General features: G+C 43.2%; 1 protein-coding gene and 1 pseudogene across 1 annotated transcript in view; both read left to right on the forward strand.

Moving 5' to 3' along the window:
- Window positions 1-14484, forward strand: part of IHO1 (interactor of HORMAD1 1) — a 33666-nt gene extending 19182 nt beyond the window's left edge. The window contains exons 6-7 of the mRNA XM_058558290.1: window positions 12899-13002; window positions 13336-14484. Of these exons, the coding sequence (XP_058414273.1) occupies window positions 12899-13002; window positions 13336-14484 (1253 nt within the window). The remainder of the gene's footprint in view (window positions 1-12898; window positions 13003-13335) is intronic.
- A 5350-nt stretch (window positions 14485-19834) lies between these two features.
- LOC131416141 (thioredoxin-like) lies at window positions 19835-20237 on the forward strand (annotated as a pseudogene).
- Window positions 20238-20620: the final 383 nt, after the last annotated feature.

The raw sequence follows: 20620 nt of genomic DNA on the forward strand, positions 1-20620 counted from the left end.
TTTTAGGAACATGATATAACTGTTTATTTCCTGGATACATAACTATGAGTGTTGCAGTGGGCCCTTGGGCCACTACTTCTGCGGCACGGGGAGCCACATTGGGTGGATGTGTCACCCACACTTTTGCTCCAGGTTTCCATCCATCTGTAGACCCAAATCCTTGCATTCCTCTTTTAGTTAATTCACTTGGAGGTTGTCCTTGTGACACATTTGGAGTCAAGAGGGGAAGCACCAATAATTGTCCCACTCGTTCCCCAGACTCTACAGTTAGTACTGTGTCACTACCATTATATAATATAAATTTTATTTCTCCTTGGTAATCTGGATCAATGACTCCTCCCAGTACATCAATACCTTTTGCTGCCAGTCCAGAGCGTCCTTTTAACAAACCAAAGGTATTTTTGGGAAACTGTAACCCTATCCCAGTAGGGACTATAGACTGCTTCTTAGGGGGCAATTGAATAGAATGAACAGTAGATAAATCTAATCCAGCCGCTTCGGCCGTGGCACGAAAAGGCGGTTTAGCAGACTGAGTCAGGGGCCAATAGGTTAAGGTCATAAACTCATGGGTGGCGGCTGCCACTTCTGTAATCTTTGCTGGTAACAACCTTGACAGAGGAGTCTCATTAGGGCCTAGTGGCCTGTTATTTAACATATTTAGAGCAGTACTTAGATGGTTGTGCCACCCCTTTAATGAGCCATGACCGAGTTTCCTCAATTGTTGTTTAAGCAATCCATTCATTCGTTCTATGAGGCCTGCAGCTTGGGAGTAATAAGGTATATGATAAATCCATTCTATATAATTTTCCTTGGTATAGGTTTGAATCAACTTACCTGTAAAGTGGGAACCGTTGTCACTCTGAATTTGCCTTGGTGTTCCATAATATAACTTGATTATATCTAATAATTTTATGGCACTCTGTTGGGTGGCCACTTTAGCTGGCATAGCCAATAAATAACCAGAATGTGTATCAACAGCAGTGCAGGCATAAGTATATCCACAAGAATTTGGCAATGGTCCAATAAAATCTATTTGCCAGGCATGGGCGGGAAATAATCCCTTCTGGATATGACCTTGGTAGGGGTGTGGAACTCCCCGTTTATTTAACTGTTGGCATAACTGACATTGTTGTACTGCAGTGGCAATATCATCATGGGTGACAAGAATTCCCCTTTGTTGTGCCACCTGTATGAAGCTTGTTCTCCCAAGTGTCCACTCTTTTCGTGGACCCATTGTGCTAAGCCTGGGTTGTGCGTTGCACGAATCTGCACCAGCTGATTAGCATGAGAATTATGCTTTCGTTCTGCAGAAATTAAAGAACTGTGAGCATCAACATGAAATACAGTAACAATCGTGTTTTGACACCATAACCATATGTCTTCCCATAATTTCTTTCCCCATATTTATTTATCATTAATTTTCCAATCATGTTTTTTCCATTGTGGCATCCACGTTGCCAAACCTTGTGCCACTGCCCACGAATCAGTATATATATGACATTGTTGCCCCTGTTCTTGTTGAAGTGCCTGATACACCGCATAGAGTTCAGCATATTGGCTACTCATATTATCTCCGGTGGTGACAATTGTTTGTTGGGTGGATGGGTTATAGGCAACTGCTTTCCATTTCCGTGAGCTCGATATCATTTTGGCAGAACCATCCGTAAACCAGGTATGTTTTTGTTGTTCTTCAGTCAATTGATCATATGAGACACCCCATTTAACAGGAGATTCTGTTATATCAGTCTTGGGTGACACAGTTGGCTCACTGCTATATTGAGACACTTGTTCATGCAGTAGAGACAACCTCTTTGGGCCAGGTTTGGCCCGGTCTTGAATATACCGTTTCCATTTGATGATATTAAATTCTTGTGCATGTCCAATTTTATGAGTAACAGGCGTGCTATGAATCCATTGCATGATGGGTATTTGGGGTCGCATAATTACCTCATGTCCCAGGGTAAGGCTTTCTGAGTCTATTAGAGCCCAATAGCAGGCTAACAACTGTTTTTCAAAAGGACTATATCTTTCACTGGAACAGGGAAGCTTGCGACTCCAAAATCCCAGAGGATAATGTCGGGCACCTTGTTTTTGCCATAAACTCCAGCTGGCATACTGATTAATGACATCTACCTGTAACTCAGTGGGTCCCGGTTTAATTGGCCATAGATCTAAAGCAGTCTGAATAGCATGCTTGGCTGCTTCAAAAGCTTCTTTTTGTTCCATTCCCCATTCAAATTCATATTTTTTCCTGGTAACTTTATATAAAGGTGCAAGGAGCCGACTTAAATGTGGAATATGTGCCCTCCAAAATCCAAATAATCCAATAAATTTTTGTGTTTCCTTTTTGTTGTGGGGTGCTGCAAAATCTAATATCTTTTGTCTAGCTTTAGGTAAAATTTCTTGTTTTCCATTATTCCAAAGTATTCCCAAAAATTTAACACTTGAACTCGGGCCCTGAATTTTAACTGGATTAGTTTTCCATCCATCCTCCTCAAGTGTGTCCATTCTTTTTCTAACTGTTGTTGTACTCTTTCTTCTTCATTTCCTTGGATCATAATATCATGTATATAATGTACTATTTGGACATCATCAGAAGCAGGTACCTTTGCCAAGGTTTCAGCAACCTGTCGATGGCAGATAGTGGGACTATGCACATATCCCTGAGGAAGTCTTGTAAAGGTATATTGTTGTCCCAGCCATGTGAAAGCAAACTGTTCTTGGACACTTTTAGGTATAGGTATGGTGAAAAAGGCATTAGCCAAGTCTATGACTGCATACCAAGTGCCTGGATAACATTGCACTTTTTCTATAAGAGTAATCAAATCAGGGACGGCTGCTTGAATAGCCGGAGTCACTTTGTTTAGCTCTCTATAATCTACAGTCATTCTCCATGTCCCATCACCTTTTTTAACAGGCCAGATAGGATTATTCCAGGCTGTAGTTACTCTGCGAAGGACTTTTACAGCCAAATAATCTTCTATGGTCTCAGATATTTCTTGTCCTCCAGGGATGCGATACTGTCTTTGATTGATCACTTGCGTGGCAGGTGGAATTTCTACTTCATGATGCAAACATCCCACAATTACAGCATTAATATGGAAAGACAAAGCTCTAATAGCAAACTGGTATTGTCCATCAGCCAAATTTAATGTCAATCCTTTTAGAATATCAATCCCAATTATATATTCTGGTATTGGCACAATCATAACTAGATATGTGCACCGGGGTAGTTGCCCAATTTGCATAGAAAGATTAGTGGTAACTGCCTGGATTTCTTTTCCTCCCAATCCAGTTATCAGAATTGATGTACCTTGAAACTTAGTTGGATTCCCATAGATAAGGGTGGCCTCTGCCCCTGTATCTACAAGTGCCTTCACACTAGTTGTAGATCCATTCTTCCAAAATATTTTAATTGGTACATGTGGTCTAATATCTTTTCTTATAGTGGCACTAATCGATACAGAGGTTTGGCCTTCCCCTCAATCACGTAAGTCAGCAGAAAGAGGATCCGAGGGAGGAGGCGGTGCACTAGGTGCAGTAGGCACTGGGTTGGAAGCATTCTCTATACTGTCCCTTCTATTCACTTGTTTTACATTCAGCCCTTTTTCTTTATATAGTTTCCATAATTCTTTAGTGTCAACTCCATCAATCTGGTCTTCACCTCGAGTCATTTTATCCTTTTTAAGGAATGTTTCTCTTTTTTCCCTTCCTGGAGAGTTTTCAGTTGTCTGCCAGTCTCCCAAGTCTGCTAGCTGCATAATCTTATCTGCAAGTGTTGATATAGGGTTTTCAGTTTCATTCATGAGAAGGGTTGTAATTATTTGTTTGTATGCCGGAGGTGCAGTTTTTATCAACTTGTTTCGCACCTGGACACTTAAAGTCATTTCATTTAAAGCTTCACCACACCCCAGAAACACAGCCCGTTTCATGGTTTCTTCTCTCATCTTTTGGACACAATCTTTTAAAGTATACCATGGTCTATTAGTGTCTGGCCACATATCATCCGTGGGGTATTTATCTTGAGCTCCTTTTACTGCAAGAGCCAATAAAGTTGTACCATCAGTGTCTTGTCCACGATCATTTGGGGGGTGAGCATTCATGCTCCAATCTCTGAAAGCTCCCCGTATTACTGGATCATTGGACAAAATTACAAATTTAAAAGCATCTCCTGCATCCAGATTAATTCCTGTAGCACCCATATCATATAGGCGAACAAGCCAAGTTATAATGGCTTCTCCAGGCTTTTGTGTAGCCCGGGTTAAAATATCAGAAATTTCTTGTTGGTTAAAATCCTCAATCATATCTTTCCTTACAGAATGATTACCATCCATTTCCATCCGCCGAAGGCGAAGAGGACGTGCCTCTGTGCGTTTGGGCGGTTTTTCCTCTTCCTCATAATCAGTTTCAGAATCATCATCCCAGATATCACCATCCCATGTGTCCGGGTCCCACTTAGGACCGGCCGATGCCATGGCCATATGAACTTTTCGTTCATTTACCTTTCCTCTCCTCTTTCTATATTTATATTTGGCAACTCTTACAGCAGCCTTTTCTGCTATAGCTTGGTAGTTACGAGCCTGATCTCCCAGTGCATGATATTGACATTGAATCATAGCTAAGCGAGACTGCAAATCTAAATTTTCTTTTTCCAAGAGTGCCTTCTCTTTCTGTATCTTATCCCTATCTTCTATAGCCCGGTGATAAGCAGTCAACAAACACCAACCTCGCCGTGCCAAAAAAGAAACATCATCTTTCGCTTTCCTTTCCACCGTCTGCAAAGCTTTGGTCACATCCAATGGTTCAAATCGTCGCAGACGAGCATCCCAAGCTTCACATAACCCTGACCTACGAGCCCACTCCCCAGCCAGAGTGCAAAAGGGAGGGTCCTCCCATCCTGGAATTTCTTCCACCTTGGCTTCAGTTACCTTTCGTTTGAATAGGAAAGGCATCTCCTTAATCGAATCCTGCTCACAGCGCCAATTATGTTAAGAGAGGTTCGGGGATTCGATCGGAGACGTAAAAGACACTTTCCACTCCAAACAAATGGACCGAAGGTATATTTTATTATATAGAGGATAGTAAAGGCGACAGTCTGCAAACAGATCCAAATAGGTCAAATATTAAGAAGGAAAAAAAACATCAGCCCGACTGGAAAGGGAAAACACCCACATCGGCTGAAGAGAAATGACACAAATCAACTGGAAAGAGAAACACCAGGTTGACCGAAAAGAGAACACATCAAATCAATTACTTCATATCAAATCAATTACTTCACATCAAATCAGTTACTCACAACATCCACGCCCCACTGCCGGGAGAGCCCTGTCAATCGACGCGGCTGGGCAAGGATCACACGTCCTGGGCAAGGTGTCCCTTCCACAGGTGGAACTCTCACCGGGGCTCAGTTTCCAGCAGTTTTTATACCATCAGTAATTTTCAGAGTAAGCAATTACAGAGTTTGCAGAGCAAGCATTTAGTGTTTCCATGCACAAATGGTTATCAGTGGCGTACGTGCACTGAGCCCCCTGGCTAACGTCCCAGCCCAGTAGTTGTGTACGTGCATTGTTCTCTTTGGTTATCGTCTCAGCCCGGCACAGATGGCCAGTCCATTCCGAGCTACGATGCTCCAAGAGCCTTGAAATGTTACAACTTGCAACTCTCTCCGTGGGAGAAAGGCCAGTTCCCACCACACAGAAAGCAGCTTTGTATTTCTTTTTGTGCTGGTGGCTGTAGGTCAATGGAGCAGCCAAACATGGCTGTACTCATGTCAAGACATCTGGTTTCTGCCAGTGAGGAGATTCCACACAGCATTTCAGATGAGAGGATGGGTACATAAGGTTAGCTCTGAAGAGATGTGGAGCATGCTAAACTGGGTAGTGGGATCCACCTCTGTGTGGGGATGCCCCTGGTCCATAGATGCCTTTTGTGAAGCACTAATCTTCCACCCAGTAACCCCGCTGCCTCTTTTCTCTTCTCACTGCCTGAAGTGAATCAGCAGCATCCTTGAGTCCCACATGAATTGCTGGCTGTGCTGTCTATAAAGACATTGCTCCCTTAGGATTTAGAAATAAAGACACTGCTCCCTTAGGAGTTAGAAATACTCCAGTCACCTATTGTTCTTCTTGCTGCCTTGGTTTCAGTGAGAGCTGTTTTGTAGTGATTCACAGCATCTTCCTCAATTTCAGTTACAGTCTGTGGTTTGTAAAGTCCCCTCCTCTGCCAATTAGTGATTTACGTTTAGATGAAACCATGGTCCTGGCTCTTACTAAACATAAGAGAGCCATTACACAACTCTCCTCAGGTGGACACCTTTCTAGAACCAACAGCTTCTCAGCTAAACAGCAATATGATGACTGCATCTGTACTTGTTTGCATTTGTCTGTGTGTTTATTTTTTATTTTAAACAAATTGAAGTCAACTTATTCAAATGCCATGGGATGGATTGCTCATGATTTACAAAAATTAATGCCTTTGTGTAGCTTAGAAATTAATTCCCATCTGTCTGCAAAGAAGCACTATACTCTCTGCTGGCTTCCAACCTGGATATCCCACACACAGGGCAACTGTGTATCTGTTTGGAAACCGGTTCTGGAAGACTAGGACTGTTACCCTCACAAGAAGTAGCAAGATAAAGAGCAGAAGCAAATCAGGGATGTTTCCTTTGTACAACATGATAGAATAACTCATTTTTAAGTGCCCAAGGAAAGTGCTCTTTTTGCTTTCTACATTTAAAACTGGGTGAAGTACAAAAAGTAAAGGTGTTTAAGGCCCAGAATAGGGAATGACAGTGCCCAATGCCCCAACGCAAGATCAAGGCAGAAACTAGAACTGAGTCTGTCTTATGGTAGGCATAGGGATCCTGATCCTTCACCCCGATGGTTCCTTAGTTTTCAGAGGGTAAGGCTCAGGAGAGGGAGCCACATTGACAGGGAAAGCAGTAACAAACAATATGGCATCATATCAATTAGAAAACCAGGTCATTCTTCAAAATGGACACAAGTAGCCTGTCCAGAATCATTCATGGTAGGTAGTGATCAGGAGCAGGAAGTTAGTCATTGAAACAGGAACTAGACAAATCCCCTATCATATAGCCGGGCCCAGTCCAGCTGTCCTAGAGCACTGAACTTGCTAGTCAGTGCATTCTGCAGGCTTTCAGTACGTACTCACTGTGCTCATAAGGGGAAAGGGAAAATACTGCGTGAAAGTGCTGTCTTGTGTTATGTAATTGGTGCCTTCAGAGAATGAGGTCATGAAATCTTTCCCCAGTCACAGTCTGCCTGTACAACCAGAAGGATCACGCAAAGCCATCTAATCTAACTCCTCTTGTTTTTCAGCTAAGGACACCAAGGACCAGAATAATAGAATAAATTACCAAGGCCATCCACATCCTACTTTATCTTGGGTTTAGGTGGGCTAATTAGTAGAGGGCAGTACTTTCACCTAATAGGTATCAGTTCTATTGAAAAATATGATCATTAGGAAAATGAAAAGGAGGGGCTGCTATCAAAATCAGAAGATATCTCTTTTGGAAAATACATAACTCTATCCATCAAAATAAATTCCATATGAATCAATATATTGAGTATGGTGATTAAATCATAAAAAGAACTGTAAGAAAACATGGGCAACATTTTTATAATTTTAGAGTGAGAAATGACTTTCCAAGCAAGCACAGAGAATTGTTAAGAAGAATGAGGTCCATCTTGTCGGAATGGAAATATCTATTCATTGTTAAATGAAAACAGCAAGGTGCTGCTCATGTGCACATAGTTTGCTCCAGGATACATCTTGTGGAGGAGTGTGACTAGTCACTGAAAATTGGGAAGGATAGCCCAAAGAAAAAGGAGGACTGAGGAATCTCCTCTTATAGGTGGAGGTTCCCAGATCTTTTCTCAGGCTCTCATCAGCACAAGAGAGAGAGCAAAACTACAGAGTAAAAGGAAAATCACTGTCCATCAGTAGAAAAGCATCAGAATTTGATCTCATCTCAATGGAGGTCTGTCAAATCGCTAAAATTGAAATGCATTTTTAAAAAATCATCTTCACAAGAAGACAGAGATATTGTCCAGAATATGGAAATGGATTTTAAGTGGCATTTTTACAAAAAAGCTAAAAATATCTGATGTTTATAGCCAAAGCATAAATGAAATGAGTCCCCCTTCCAGAGAACACACACATACACACACATACACAGGATCTATAATCTATATGTGGATATGCACATGTATTAATGCAAAATTCCAGAAACTGCTTGTAATATTAAATCCAGGAAGTGGAACCAAGGTCTGCACGGGAGAGATTCGATCATTTTTCATTGTTTGTCTGTTTATGCTGTTATGGTTTTGAGTTATTTTCATAAATAAAATTTTTAAAAGAAAAAAACGGGATAGACTTTGGAAGTAATGAGCTTGATACAAAAGCTCTTGTAAAGGAGAAGACCTCAAATATATGTTTCCCAGGGGATAAGAAAAGAATATGTAGGACCACAGATGCATGCTTTCTGAGCACTGAATCCAGAATTGAACACTTTGCTTGCCTTCCTCATTCTCTGCTTTTGGAGTTGGTAATGTTCACTGTTGCTAAGAAACATTGCTATTTAGGAACTCATTTAGGGTAGTATAATTACATTTGCGTTTTACTACAAATACCTACATGGATGTCTGGAAAAATATTTGACTGACTTTAGGAACAAGAATTCTGTACTTGAAACATAACTAAACAGCCTTTTTCTAATTGGTTGACACACGGAATTTAACTTATGTTGAGATGTAGGAGAAAATTTGCTTTCTAAAAAATTCTTTTTTTTATTGCGGTTAAATACACATAACATAAAATTTACCATTTCTTACTGTGGTTTTTTTTTTTTGCAAGACCGCACTGGCTTGTCTATTCCTAGTCATAACAGGCTCTTTCTTGCCTCAGAATTTTTGCACTTGCTTTTCCTCTACCTTAATAATCTTCCCCTAATCTTTGCAGGGCCAGCTCCTTTTTTACCTTCTGGTTTCACCTTAAATGTCTCCATCTCTGATGACCTTAACTAAAGTAGAGCCCTCCCCACCCTCTTATTTTTATTGTAATCCCTATCACAGCATTTATCATAATTTTTATTTATTTACATGCACGTTTGTTTACTTGTTTATTTTTATTTTTTTCCTATTCAAGACTGCAAAATTCATGTAGGTAGACAGTTTTGTTCAAGATTGTTTCCATGCTGCTAACAGTGTCTGGTAATAAACTTTCAGATAGAACTGTAACTCTCCCATTAATGTGTTCAAACACATCGGGAATTCTTTCCGTTTCATTTTCTCGTTAGAGACGTCCGGCCTGGAGCTCAGTCTTCCTTCCAGTTCCAGATTGGGCAGATTATTCTTTAGGTCTTAATCTTTAGGATTTCTCTTTACCACCATTCTGAGGATCCTTTTTTTTTTTTTTTTGTGAGGAAGATCAGCCCTGAGCTAACATCCATGCTAATCCTCCTCTTTTTGCTGAGGAAGACCGGCTCTGAGCTAACATCTATTGCCAATCCACCTCCTCTTTTTTTTTTCCCAAAGCCCCAGTAGATAGTTGTATATCATAGTTGCACATCCTTCTAGTTGCTGTATGTGGGACGCGGCCTCAGCATGGCCGGAGAAGCGGTGCGTCGGTGTGCGCCCAGGATCCGAACCTCGTCCGCCAGTAGCGGAGCGCGCACACTTAACCGCTAAGCCACGGGGCCGGCCCTTTTTTTTTTTTTTTAATCACCATTCTTGGATCTCTTTGTTTTCTGGACCTTGGTTTACACTTGTGTTTGGTGGTGCACATCTTCCAGTAGCTTTTTAAGAAGGGGTATATGGGAGGTAACTTTTGTGATACATTGCATGCTTGAAAAATGTCTTCTATCTCCACGTGGGTATAGAATCCTAGGTGGAAAATGCTTTGCCCTCAGAATTTCTAAGGTTCCATTGTCTTCTAATTCTAATTTGGCTGTTGAGATGTTAGATGCCATTCTGCTTCTTGATTCTTTATATCTTCTCTGGGTTCCTCTCCATTCTTGATGGACATTTTTCGAGTCTCATCTTTTTCCTTAATATTCTAATAATCAACCAGAAAAGTGCCACAAAACCATAAGATAATTTAGTAAGGTAATAGAAATTAATAAAATATGTAATGGGAAAAAAAGACGGCATTTATAAATTCAACATGGAAGACAAACTACCCAGGAATAAACTTAACAAGGACACACAACTCACCCCCCCCCTTTTTTTTTTAGCGGCTTCTGGGTTTTATGTCTTGTTTAGAAAGATCTTCTTCACTATAAGGTTACAATTTCCCCCATGTTTCCTTTTTGTACTTTTATGATTTATTTAATTACACTAAAATTGTTAATCTATCTGGAATTTATGTTAATATAAGAAATCCGAAAGGTAAGCCTCCTTTTAGGAAGGGAATTATGTTTTATTTTAATGAGAAACTCTGAAGTAAATCACTTGAACTTAAAAGAACCTTTATTAGATACCATGTGGTAAATCCCTGCCCTTGGCTGATAAGAGGAGACAAAAGAGGTAGAATAGTTAGAGCACAGGGAACTAACAAAGCACCTATCAGGTTGAAACAAGTTTTCAAGTAAGATTAAATTTGAGTCTGTTATCCTCTCTTTCAAGCACCAGTTGTTCCTCTGGTTTTCCTCCCATTTATTGTGAAGAGTTAAGCACTCTTGTTGCCAAATTGTCTTTTACTAATCTAAAATGAAAAACAAAATTGTCAAGAATCTTGAAACAAGCTTTGGGTAGTTATGAGAAGATAAAAAGAATATCTGGTGTTTTATTCCTGATGTATGTGAAGCTACAATAGTTTCTTTGTGCTTTCCCTCTTAGCGCTCAGGCTTTATTTTCCAAAGTAGAAAAAGCCAGAAGTTTTGAAATGGCCATTACAATTCTTTGTCCTCTTCTGCAGGCATTTGAAATAAGCCTGAATAAGAAGTAAAAGAACTTCTGATAGTTTCTAAACTAAAACATATTGTGGAGCTTTGATATTCTTAACAGGATAGTGGTAGAAATTCAGTTAATTATCTTGTAAATAGCCGATCAGTTTGTCGCCATGCCATGATTGAAAAATCCTTTTTTTCCCATTGATTTCAAATCCCCGTTTTTATTTGGGTCATTTCTGATCTCTCTTCTGGTCTTGTGTCCAGTCTTTCCCCCTCCAGTTTATCGTTTGCATTGCAGGAAGAGTGCTCCTTTTAAAGAGGAAATGTAATCGTGTCAACCCTCTGGTTAACTGTGTCAGTAAATCATATCTTGATATGGCCCAAATACTCCTCTGTCTGGCTGTGTCCTCCACTCAAACCACCCTACACTCTCTCACCATGCTTCATCCATGCTAATCTCATGGTTCCTCTTTGGAGAACATGCTCTTTCTTCTGTTGGCAATATTCTTTCTGCCATGGGTTAATGATAATTCAGCTAAATATCACTTCCTTAGGGAAGTCTTAATTCACTCTTGAGATTGGACTAGATCTGCCTGTTACATGGTCTCAACCTCACTATACTTTTTCTTTAGAGCTTCTAGAAATTACATCTATAAATAGTTCTTTGTATAATTACTCATTAACTACCTGTTTTCCTTATTTAATTGTAATTTCAAGAGGGATTTATTCATCTTGATCACTGTCATATCCGGAGCACCTGGCCCATTACCTCACCTGTAGCAGATGTTCATTAAGTATTTGTTGAATAAATATAAGAGCATCTTCACATCACCTGTAGTTTAGCAAGAGGATGGCAATAATCACGCCACAATGTGTTATTAAATAAATGTGTGCGTGTGTGTGTACAATCTCCCCATGCAAAAGAGAGGAATCAATATCAGTACTAAGTGGTTAGCCCTCAGGTCACCAAGCCCATTAGAGGCCAAGTGTAAAGAGGGGATAAATAAGTGGAGGGTGATAAGTGATGGTGGAGCACATACACGGTGCCACCGGCAGAGAGAAGGAGTGCCCAAGCCAGGCAGGAAATGATATTTTCTTTCTTTTTTTTTTTTTTAATTTTTTTTAATTTATTTTATTTTTTTCCCCCCAAAGCCCAGTAGATAGTTGTATGTCATAGTTGCACAGCCTTCTAGTTGCTGTATGTGGGACGCGGCTGGAGAAGTGGTGCGTCAGTGCCCGCCCAAGATCCAAACCCGGGCCGCCAGCAGCGGAGCGCGCACACTTAACCGCTAAGCCACGGGGCTGGCCCAGGAAATGATATTTTTCCAGGAGGTGACTGCTGAGAGCAGAAGGAAGAATAGGAATTAGTTGGACTGAGGTGGGATGGGTAGAGTGACAGGGATAGAAGCAGGAGTACTCCAAGTCGAGGGATGCACAGCACGCACAAAGGCTGATAGTGAGAGAAAGATTACTTAGGAAACAGAGCTCAGAGATGCGGAGGAAGCTAGTGGGTAAGGGGAAGTGAGCCCGGGTCTTGTTAGCCAATTTAAAGATTTGGACTTCATGCAGTGGCCAGTGGCCAGTGGGGTGCCATTGCAAGTTTCAGTGAAGGTTTCAGAGGTGGCATGATGATATCTACATTCTAGAAAGATCACTAATGACAGGGCCAAAAAGGTAGGCCAAGGAGGAGGTTGGTGCTGTCATTTGGGCAGCAGGTTTCAGGGTCTCTAGCAGGGGGTTGAGGTTGAGTCTGCCCTGGCTAGGATGTTCTCAGGGAGGGAAGGAAGAAGAGACAATGGAGGAACCACCCTGCTCTGGCTTCCTCTCTTCACCAAAGCTGATCTGGGCGGATAGAGTTCTGGGCACCAGCAGAGCAAGCTCAGGCGGCCAATGCAAGGTTCCAGCTCCTCCCTCTCCACCATTGTGGTCTGGGCTGGGTAGGGCATACCATGGTCTCCATAGGGTGAATTGTCATTGTTTTGTATTTAGTGCAAGAGACTGCGCAGGCCCAGAGTGATCTGGTGTTGGAAACAGTGCAGGATAAAGGCAACATGGAGCAGGCCATCCTTGAGATGCAGAAGAGACTTGAAGCTGTAAGTGTAAACCCTGACCGCTTTCCTCGAGTGTCTTTTTGGCTTTGCCACTAAGACCCAGAAAGATACCTTTAAAGTTGCAAATTTTCAGCCAAGAACAGAGGCCAGCCCAGGCCCCTTGGTAACTGGCCAGGGTAGAGGCCAGCTTCCTTCCCCAAGGTTCTCCAGCATGATGTGGACCCTGGGGGCCCTGGTCCAGAGTGTAGCCATGTTTCTCCTATAGAGTGCCCAGCAAGGGACAAGCTTTGGTTCTGCTGGCACATCCTTTGGTTTGTTCACATGTTTTATTGTGCATACTGTCCATAACTCTTCTTTCTCCCTGCCTTTCCCTAGAGACAAGCAGAGTTTACAGAAATGAAGTCCAACCTAAAGCACCTTGAAGTTTTAGTTGCCCAGCAGAATAAGGACTTCCAGCAGCTGTGTGAGCAGCTAGGCCAGATGAATGTGCCCAGTGTCCTAGCAGAGCTGAAGAGATTGATCTCTGTCCCTCAGGTACCCAGGCATGTGAAAGACAGCACTTCCCAGACCTCACCACCTCTGGCCCAGAGACTCAATTTCACCAGGCAGGACAAATATGCCTCTGAGGAACCAGTTATGTGGCAGGCCCAGGCCCTCCCTGCTACACGGAATCTCAATATGGGCTCCCTGCAGCCTGGGGAGTTTGGTGTCTGGGGTGACGGAGCAAAGAGTGATGCTCTCCAAGAAGAGGCTGCGCTGCTGGCAGTTGGAACAGGCAAAAGAAACAGGGCAGTAAAGGACAAGGCGGTACAGACTAACTGCAAGAATTGGGCTATTACAAAAACAGGCTCTGAGAACCACAGCTCTGGCATTCAGGGCCACAAGGTTCCTGGTGACAGGGATCTCGTTTCCCAAAGAACCTCGCAGCTTATATCCCTGGATTTAAACAACTTTGCAACCAGCATTAAGAACACCTGCCAAGAATTGCAAGCCAAAGGCGCGTTTTCGTGTGACCCTTGTGAACAAAGGTTGGTGACTGGACAGAAAGACAGAACTGTACAAAGAGGGGGGAAAGGCAAGAAGCAGCGGCCCAGGAAAGTCCACAGAGGTAGGCTCCTAGCCAGGAAGCAAGAACAAACCCCAAGCAAAACCTGTGCTTTCAATTCTAAATATCCTCAGCCTCCAGTTTCTGGACCACAAAGGTTCGCCCTGGAGCAGCAGGAACCGCTTGCTCAGCCCCTGCACCTATGGGGCCTCAGGAGCCCCACAAAGCCAGTCTGCCCTGCTCTGGGAAGAACAGTCATGCCCATTAAGACAGCGAGAGTAGCGCAAGGGAACCTCTTGCAGCTTAGCAGGCACTCTTCCCAAGACAACAGCCTGCTCTCTAACAGTTCCCAGGGGGACCACCAGATGAGCTGGTTCAGTGACCTCAACCTCGGAAGTTCAGAGCCCTCTTTGTGCAAGGAGCCAGGGAAGAATATGCTTTATGACTTGGGTTTTGATAGCAGCGATGATGACTTCTGACCAGCCCACAGTGACTTCACTTGATGGTTTATTGGTCTCAGCCAGAAAGACAAATTATAGAAAACTTGGGTTGGCCAATAGCAGAAAGTCCCTGAAGCCTGCTTGGGACCCTCAGGGTCAGACACTCTGCTGGGGGGTTAGTGCAGGTGGGTGGAGCAGATCCGGCATTCTGAGTACCAGATGCTGCCCATGACAGGGCATAAGGGATAAGTACACCTTTATTTATTGGCATGAAACGTATGAAGACGGTGGTGATGAGAGCTGAGGCAGCAGCCTGGGTGTGGAGCATCAGGAAGAGGGTGCTGTGTTTGGTTAAAGGAGAGCTGGCTTCCATATGCAATATTGAGTAGTAGAAGGGCTCTCATAAAACTGTTGCTATGGCAGCATGACTCCTAAACACAACATTTTTGGTATTCAAAATATTCCCTACACATGACCAATACCTTTCCAGGCCTCAGGCTTTTTTCCTTATTATTTTTATCCCGTTTTGCTGCCAGAGCGTTTGCATTTTTTGGTCAGTGGACATAACACAGGACACACTAAATCAGTCTTCTTGTGAACAGAAAAATAGTGTTAAAGCTGCCAATGCAAGAGAGGTGACATGCACCAAACAAATGCCCAGAGCACCACTGTTCACAAGCCACACAATTCTATTCTTCTTTCTAGCTGTTCTTCCCCCATCCTGTTTTTCAACCAACCACTCTTTTAAAGCTAATGAGAGCATCTGTGGGCCCTGTATTATTTCTGAAGAGAGCATGGGCTTATATGAGACTTTGGCTTTCCATTTATATCTTGTTGAAGTTTTTGAATTTTTGCAATACATATCTATTTCTATTGTAATACAAAATGATCAAAAAATAAAGATAAAACTTTTAAAAATATACAGGTTTTTTTCCATTAAGTTTATTGAACTGATCTGCCATCAGTTTACTTAAGGAAATCAAATAGATAAGATGCATACCATCTTTTTATTCCCAAGGCTTCTCACAAGACAATTTTAAACAACACCCTACTCAAACTGGTTTTTCTTTTTCTTTATTCTATGAAAGTAAAAATCCTCATGAGATGGACAGTTTCCAGAATTTGCCCATTTTCAAGCCAATACAGTAAATGACATTGGGGCCTTTGAGTGAAAGCAATGGTTCTTGATTTATTATTTTTATATTCTTTATTTTCCGGGGTGTATATCCCACAAAAGTCTGGGAGAGTTTAATCTGCCTGCGACAACTTTGGCAAGGGTACTAGGCACCAGCCTAAGCGCTCTCATTTCTGGACTAAGGGCCTCCTGTGACCTGTAGCTGGGAGCCACAGGGAATGGCAGCAGCCTTCTCCGAGGCCAAGGAAAAGTGCAGACTTGGGATCTGCCTGAGGCTGCCCTGGCCTCTTCTCTCCCCGTGGGCCTCACTGGATGTCTGGTCACCCTGCCCTCTGCCAGCCTCCACTGCCTTCCCTGCTGGTTTTCTCTGCTTGTGCAAGGAAGGCATAGGAGAAAGGAGCCCAGCCATGCAAAAGGTTCCTTTCAGCCCTTCTCATACTGACTAAAAGTGGCTGTCGAGAGGTTAGCATAAAGCTTGCAGTCTAGAGGGGTCTGTATCTGGAAATCTTTTATTACCCTAAGTTGAAAAGTTTAATAATTTTTTTTTAAAGATTTTATTTATCTATTTTTCCCCCCAAAGCCCCAGTAGATAGTTGTATGTCATAGCTGCACATCATTCTAGTTGCTATATGTGGGATGCAGCCTCAGCATGGCTGGAGAAGCGGTGCGCGCCCGGGATCCGAACCCGGACTGCCAGCAGCAGAGCGCACGCGCACTCAACCGCTAAGCCACGGGGCTGGCCCCAAAAGTTTAATAATTTTAATTCAAAGTTGAGACCCTGTTGAGAGAATTCCATCAGTATTTATGACTGTGGCCTTCTCATTGAAGGGTCTGTTCAACTTTGAAATGCCAAAGCAGGACCCTCTGTTCTTTGATTCTGCTGTGAGTTATGAAATCCTGTATTTCTTCAGAAGTATTTTATTTTGGGTAATGAAGTCAAAGGTCAGAGTGACTCAGTGTTCCATGAGCTGGGTTTTTTTTTGTAGAATGAGCAGTAAATTTATCTCCTAACAAGGCTGGGTTAATTAAAATTACACTGCCTGTCTCTGGCAATCATCAGGAAAGGATATTCTGTTTCTTATTTTATTCTTAAGGCTTTTTTTCTTTTTAACTACTGTGATCCTGCCAGATTTGGTGAGCGTGACATAGCCCAGGCACATCCCTGGAGCACGCAACATTTTTGGCTCTTCAGATGCTGACAGAGATGTATGTGGCTACACAGGGCGGATGTGGGAGGTTTATTGGCCTAGGGCCTGGAGAGCCACGTAGGGGTGCCTCCCTCTGATACAACTCCAGCTGTCTGAGGATGGAAATCAAGTCAGCTACAGCACCTAATTGTCTTAACGTTCAGGTATCAATTTAAATGTCACCTACAGAGGCTTTTTCCTAAACTCTCGTCTTCTGAAGGAGCTCTGCCTACTCACTGTCAATCCTGTTACCCTGTATTAATTTTCTCATACAGCTCCATCTGAAATATGTGCTAATGCGTATACTTATGTTTTACCCACCTTGCCCAGTGGAATATAAACTCCAGAAGTAAGAGCAGCATCTGCCTCGTCCCTGCTATATCTTCAGCATCCAGGAGAGTGTCTGACACTAGTAGACACTTAATAAATATGTATTGAGGGCAGGGATTGCTTGCTCATCATTCTAACAGCTCCTTGCAGCTCTATCCTGAAAGTCTGGTCTCTCTAGTACTCCTTTGCAACTTCCCTTTTTTATGTTTTGCCTCAGAAGCTCCAAAGGGCTTCTGATGTGGGGTCTCCTGCAAGATGCCCACTTCTCTCTCCCAGGTCAGCTCCCAGTAACCCCTCTCCACCCAAAGTGCCCAGAAAACAACAATCTTTCTGCCCTCAAAAAGACAGTTGCTTTCTGTAAGGGCTGAGCAGCTTTGAAAATTTTTTCACGCCAGGCCTTAGGCCAAAACACTTCATTACATCAGGCATTTTCCAGCTGGTCTAGCACAGAGTCCTTCCTCATTAGGGCTGGGATCCATTGTCAAGTCGATTTCCTGAGTAAAACTTCGTTCTTTCTATAAATATTTATTTAGCTGGAACATAAAATATTAATGTTCTCCCACATACTCCAGGGAAAAAGTAAATTGCCAGAGCCTCAGATAGTCTCGGGATGACAGCCTTTTCAATAATTATCCATAATCAGGTACAGTGGCCTCCCTTGTTTGCATGCCTTGATCACTGGTCTTCACTGCCATATTAAATGTCTTGTGCCTCAGTTAGAGGAGGTACCACTCTGGTACCAGGTGAGCCCCTGGCCTGGCCATTAAGGAGGAGGGAGATTGGCCTGAATTAGACCTCTTTTGCAAATCCTTTTCATCAGTTTCTTTGATCATTAACCGTTCACAACTCCTCCAGTGGCAGGATGGTGTTGCTGCCCTATTGGCACATCTCTGGGTGCCAAGGTGAGGGGCACAGGCTCCCAGGTTGTCTGTCTCCTTCCTCCTGGTCTCCTGATCCCCTTGGAGTTTTCTCTGGGATTGCAAGTGGAGGATCTGGGAGAATGCCAAGGAGCCAGGGCCGGTGGGCCAGGAAGTGGCTTCCCTAATCCCCTGGTGAGGGGAGCAGGAGGCAGAGGGAGGGGAACCCTGAGACCCAGAGATAAGAAGCTGGGCCTCAGTGCCTGATAGTGCTGGCTGGAGCCATACAGAGGCAGAGGCATACTAACCAGAAGTGTCCCTAGAGCTCACCTGGCAAGAGTTCATACTCTAGTCTAGACCCATGTGGCTAGATAGCCATGTCCGGGAATGTGGGGAACATCGCAATCTGGATGGGGCTGAGGGCAGGATCAGCATTTCCAGCCCACGGCCAACCTCGAATTGTCCTTTTGAAAGAATTGTTGCTCTACTCTCAGGCCTCGCTGCCGCCCTCTGCTCCTTGCTGGACCTTCACTCGGCCATTCACTCATCTCTCTGCTTTTTCCTGTCCCTTCTTCCTCAGTCTTCCCCTCCAGCCCCCCACCCTCTCCTGGGAGCTTCTACAGACGACCTCCTGCCTTAAGTATTGTTACAAAGTCCACCAGTCTGCATACAGAGCTGGTTCCCAGTGGCTCTGGCATCGACACCAGTGGGATGCAGCCAGGGGACCTGGAAATCTCTCCTTATGGGGCTGGATGGCCCAACATCATACATGCCTTGTGCTGGGGCTTGAATTTGCAGTTTGCTACTAGCAGGTTCCAAAGCTCCTATTTATTCTTGAAGCTGTCTTGTTTCTATTTTGATTCTGCTAATCCAAATCAAAGTTTGGTGTTTCCACGGAAACAATTCAGTGATTATTTGGCTTGCCAAGATGAACTGCAGGGGAGAGGACAGAATGACGTAAAACATTTTCAGTTTCTCAAATATGACTATCCGTGTCTCCCCAAGAAGTCTCTGGTCCCAGCTCCCTGCAAACCTGACGAAGTTTTATTAAAATAAATGTTCTAGGCTCCTGTTCCCTCTCCACCTAAATCCCTGGAGACCCACTCCCCAAAACCCCGCTCTGTGCAGACAAGCACACATTTGCCTGCTGTACTGAAGCAGAGGACAAAGGCAGGAAGGTCTCCTTGGGGCACCTCAGGGAGCCAGGGATGCAGAGACAGGAGTAGATGTCACTAGGAGTAGAAGGCCACCTCTGCTAATCTGGGACTGGCATGCCAGAGGCTCAGGGCTTACCTGCTTTACTGAACAGCTGTGTTTCTACAGCGAGGAAAACTCCTCATTCAAGGATTCCAGGATGAATTACCTCTTTGGTAAATCTGAATTTTCATGTAAAGCCTTTGCTAAAACAGAGGTATAACTGTCTTTCTGGCCAGGGAGAGCCTGAACGCTCCTTCCCACCCCACCCCTACCCCATGCTCTGCCTTCCTTCCCAAAGGCCACAGTCTCCACCCCAGGCAGACAAAAATCCTCTCCTTTCAGTCTTCTAGGATTAGGGCTAGAAGCCCAGCAGCTGCTCCCTCTACAAAGCCCCTCTTGGGAACACGAATTGAGTTCTAAGAAACAGCTCTGTGAGACCTAGAGCTTCCAGCCCCTGAGGATCCAGCGCCCTCAGGGAAGGGTGACCCCCTTGTCAAGATCCTGCTGAGCCCTCCCATTGAGAGCCCTGAGCTCTGCCCTAGTTCCTGGAAAATGTGAAGTTCACCTCTGGGCAGGTGCCCGGTGAGGGATGCCCAAGGCTTGTTGGCGGAGATGTGAGCTTTTAAAAAAACAACTTTAAGCTCCATCCGTCGCTTTGGATCCACTACCATCACTTCTTACGGTTGCTCGTCAGACTCCAGTCTCCAAAATGGTGAAGCAGATGGAGAGCAAGTATGCTTTTCAGGAAGCCTTGAAAGCTGCAGGAGAAAAACTCATAGTAGTCGAATTCTCAGCCACCTGGTGTGGGCCTTGCAAAATGATCAAGCCTTTCTTTCATTCCCTTTCTGAAAAGTATTCCAATGTGGTGTTCCTTAAGTAGATGTGGATGACTATTAGGATGTTGCTTCAGAGTGTGAAGTCAAACGCATCCAACCTTCCAGTTTTTTAAAAAGGGACAAAAGGTGGGTGAATTTTCTGGAGCTAATAAGGAAAAACTTGAAGCCACCATTAATGAATTAATCTAATCATGTTTTCTGAAAACATGGCCAGCCATCAGCTATTTAAAACTTGGAATTTTTTTTATTTACAAAAAGGAAAGATCAAGTATGGAGACTATATACCCAACTACCATCTGAGTATAAGTGACAATAAAATATTAATTCTACCCTTTTAAAAAATATATAAATAAAAATTAAAAAAACAACTTTAATCTCATCTTTCTACAGAAGTGCTACATGTACACTGCAGATAAATTAGAAAATACAGATAAGAAGAAAAAAAGACTAAAACACCCCCTTGTCCCCTCCATAACAATTTCTGCACATGTGTGTTCATACACACATTTTCACAAACTTGGGATCAACTGTATATCTTAAAAAATACATTTTAAATTTTGGAATAACTTTAGATTTACAGGGAAGTTGCAAAGATAGTGAGTTTGTATATACCTTTCACCCAGCTTCCCCAAA

The sequence above is a fragment of the Diceros bicornis genome, chromosome 2 (assembly GCF_020826845.1).
Source record: "Diceros bicornis minor isolate mBicDic1 chromosome 2, mDicBic1.mat.cur, whole genome shotgun sequence".
Classification (NCBI taxonomy): Eukaryota; Metazoa; Chordata; class Mammalia; order Perissodactyla; family Rhinocerotidae; genus Diceros; species Diceros bicornis.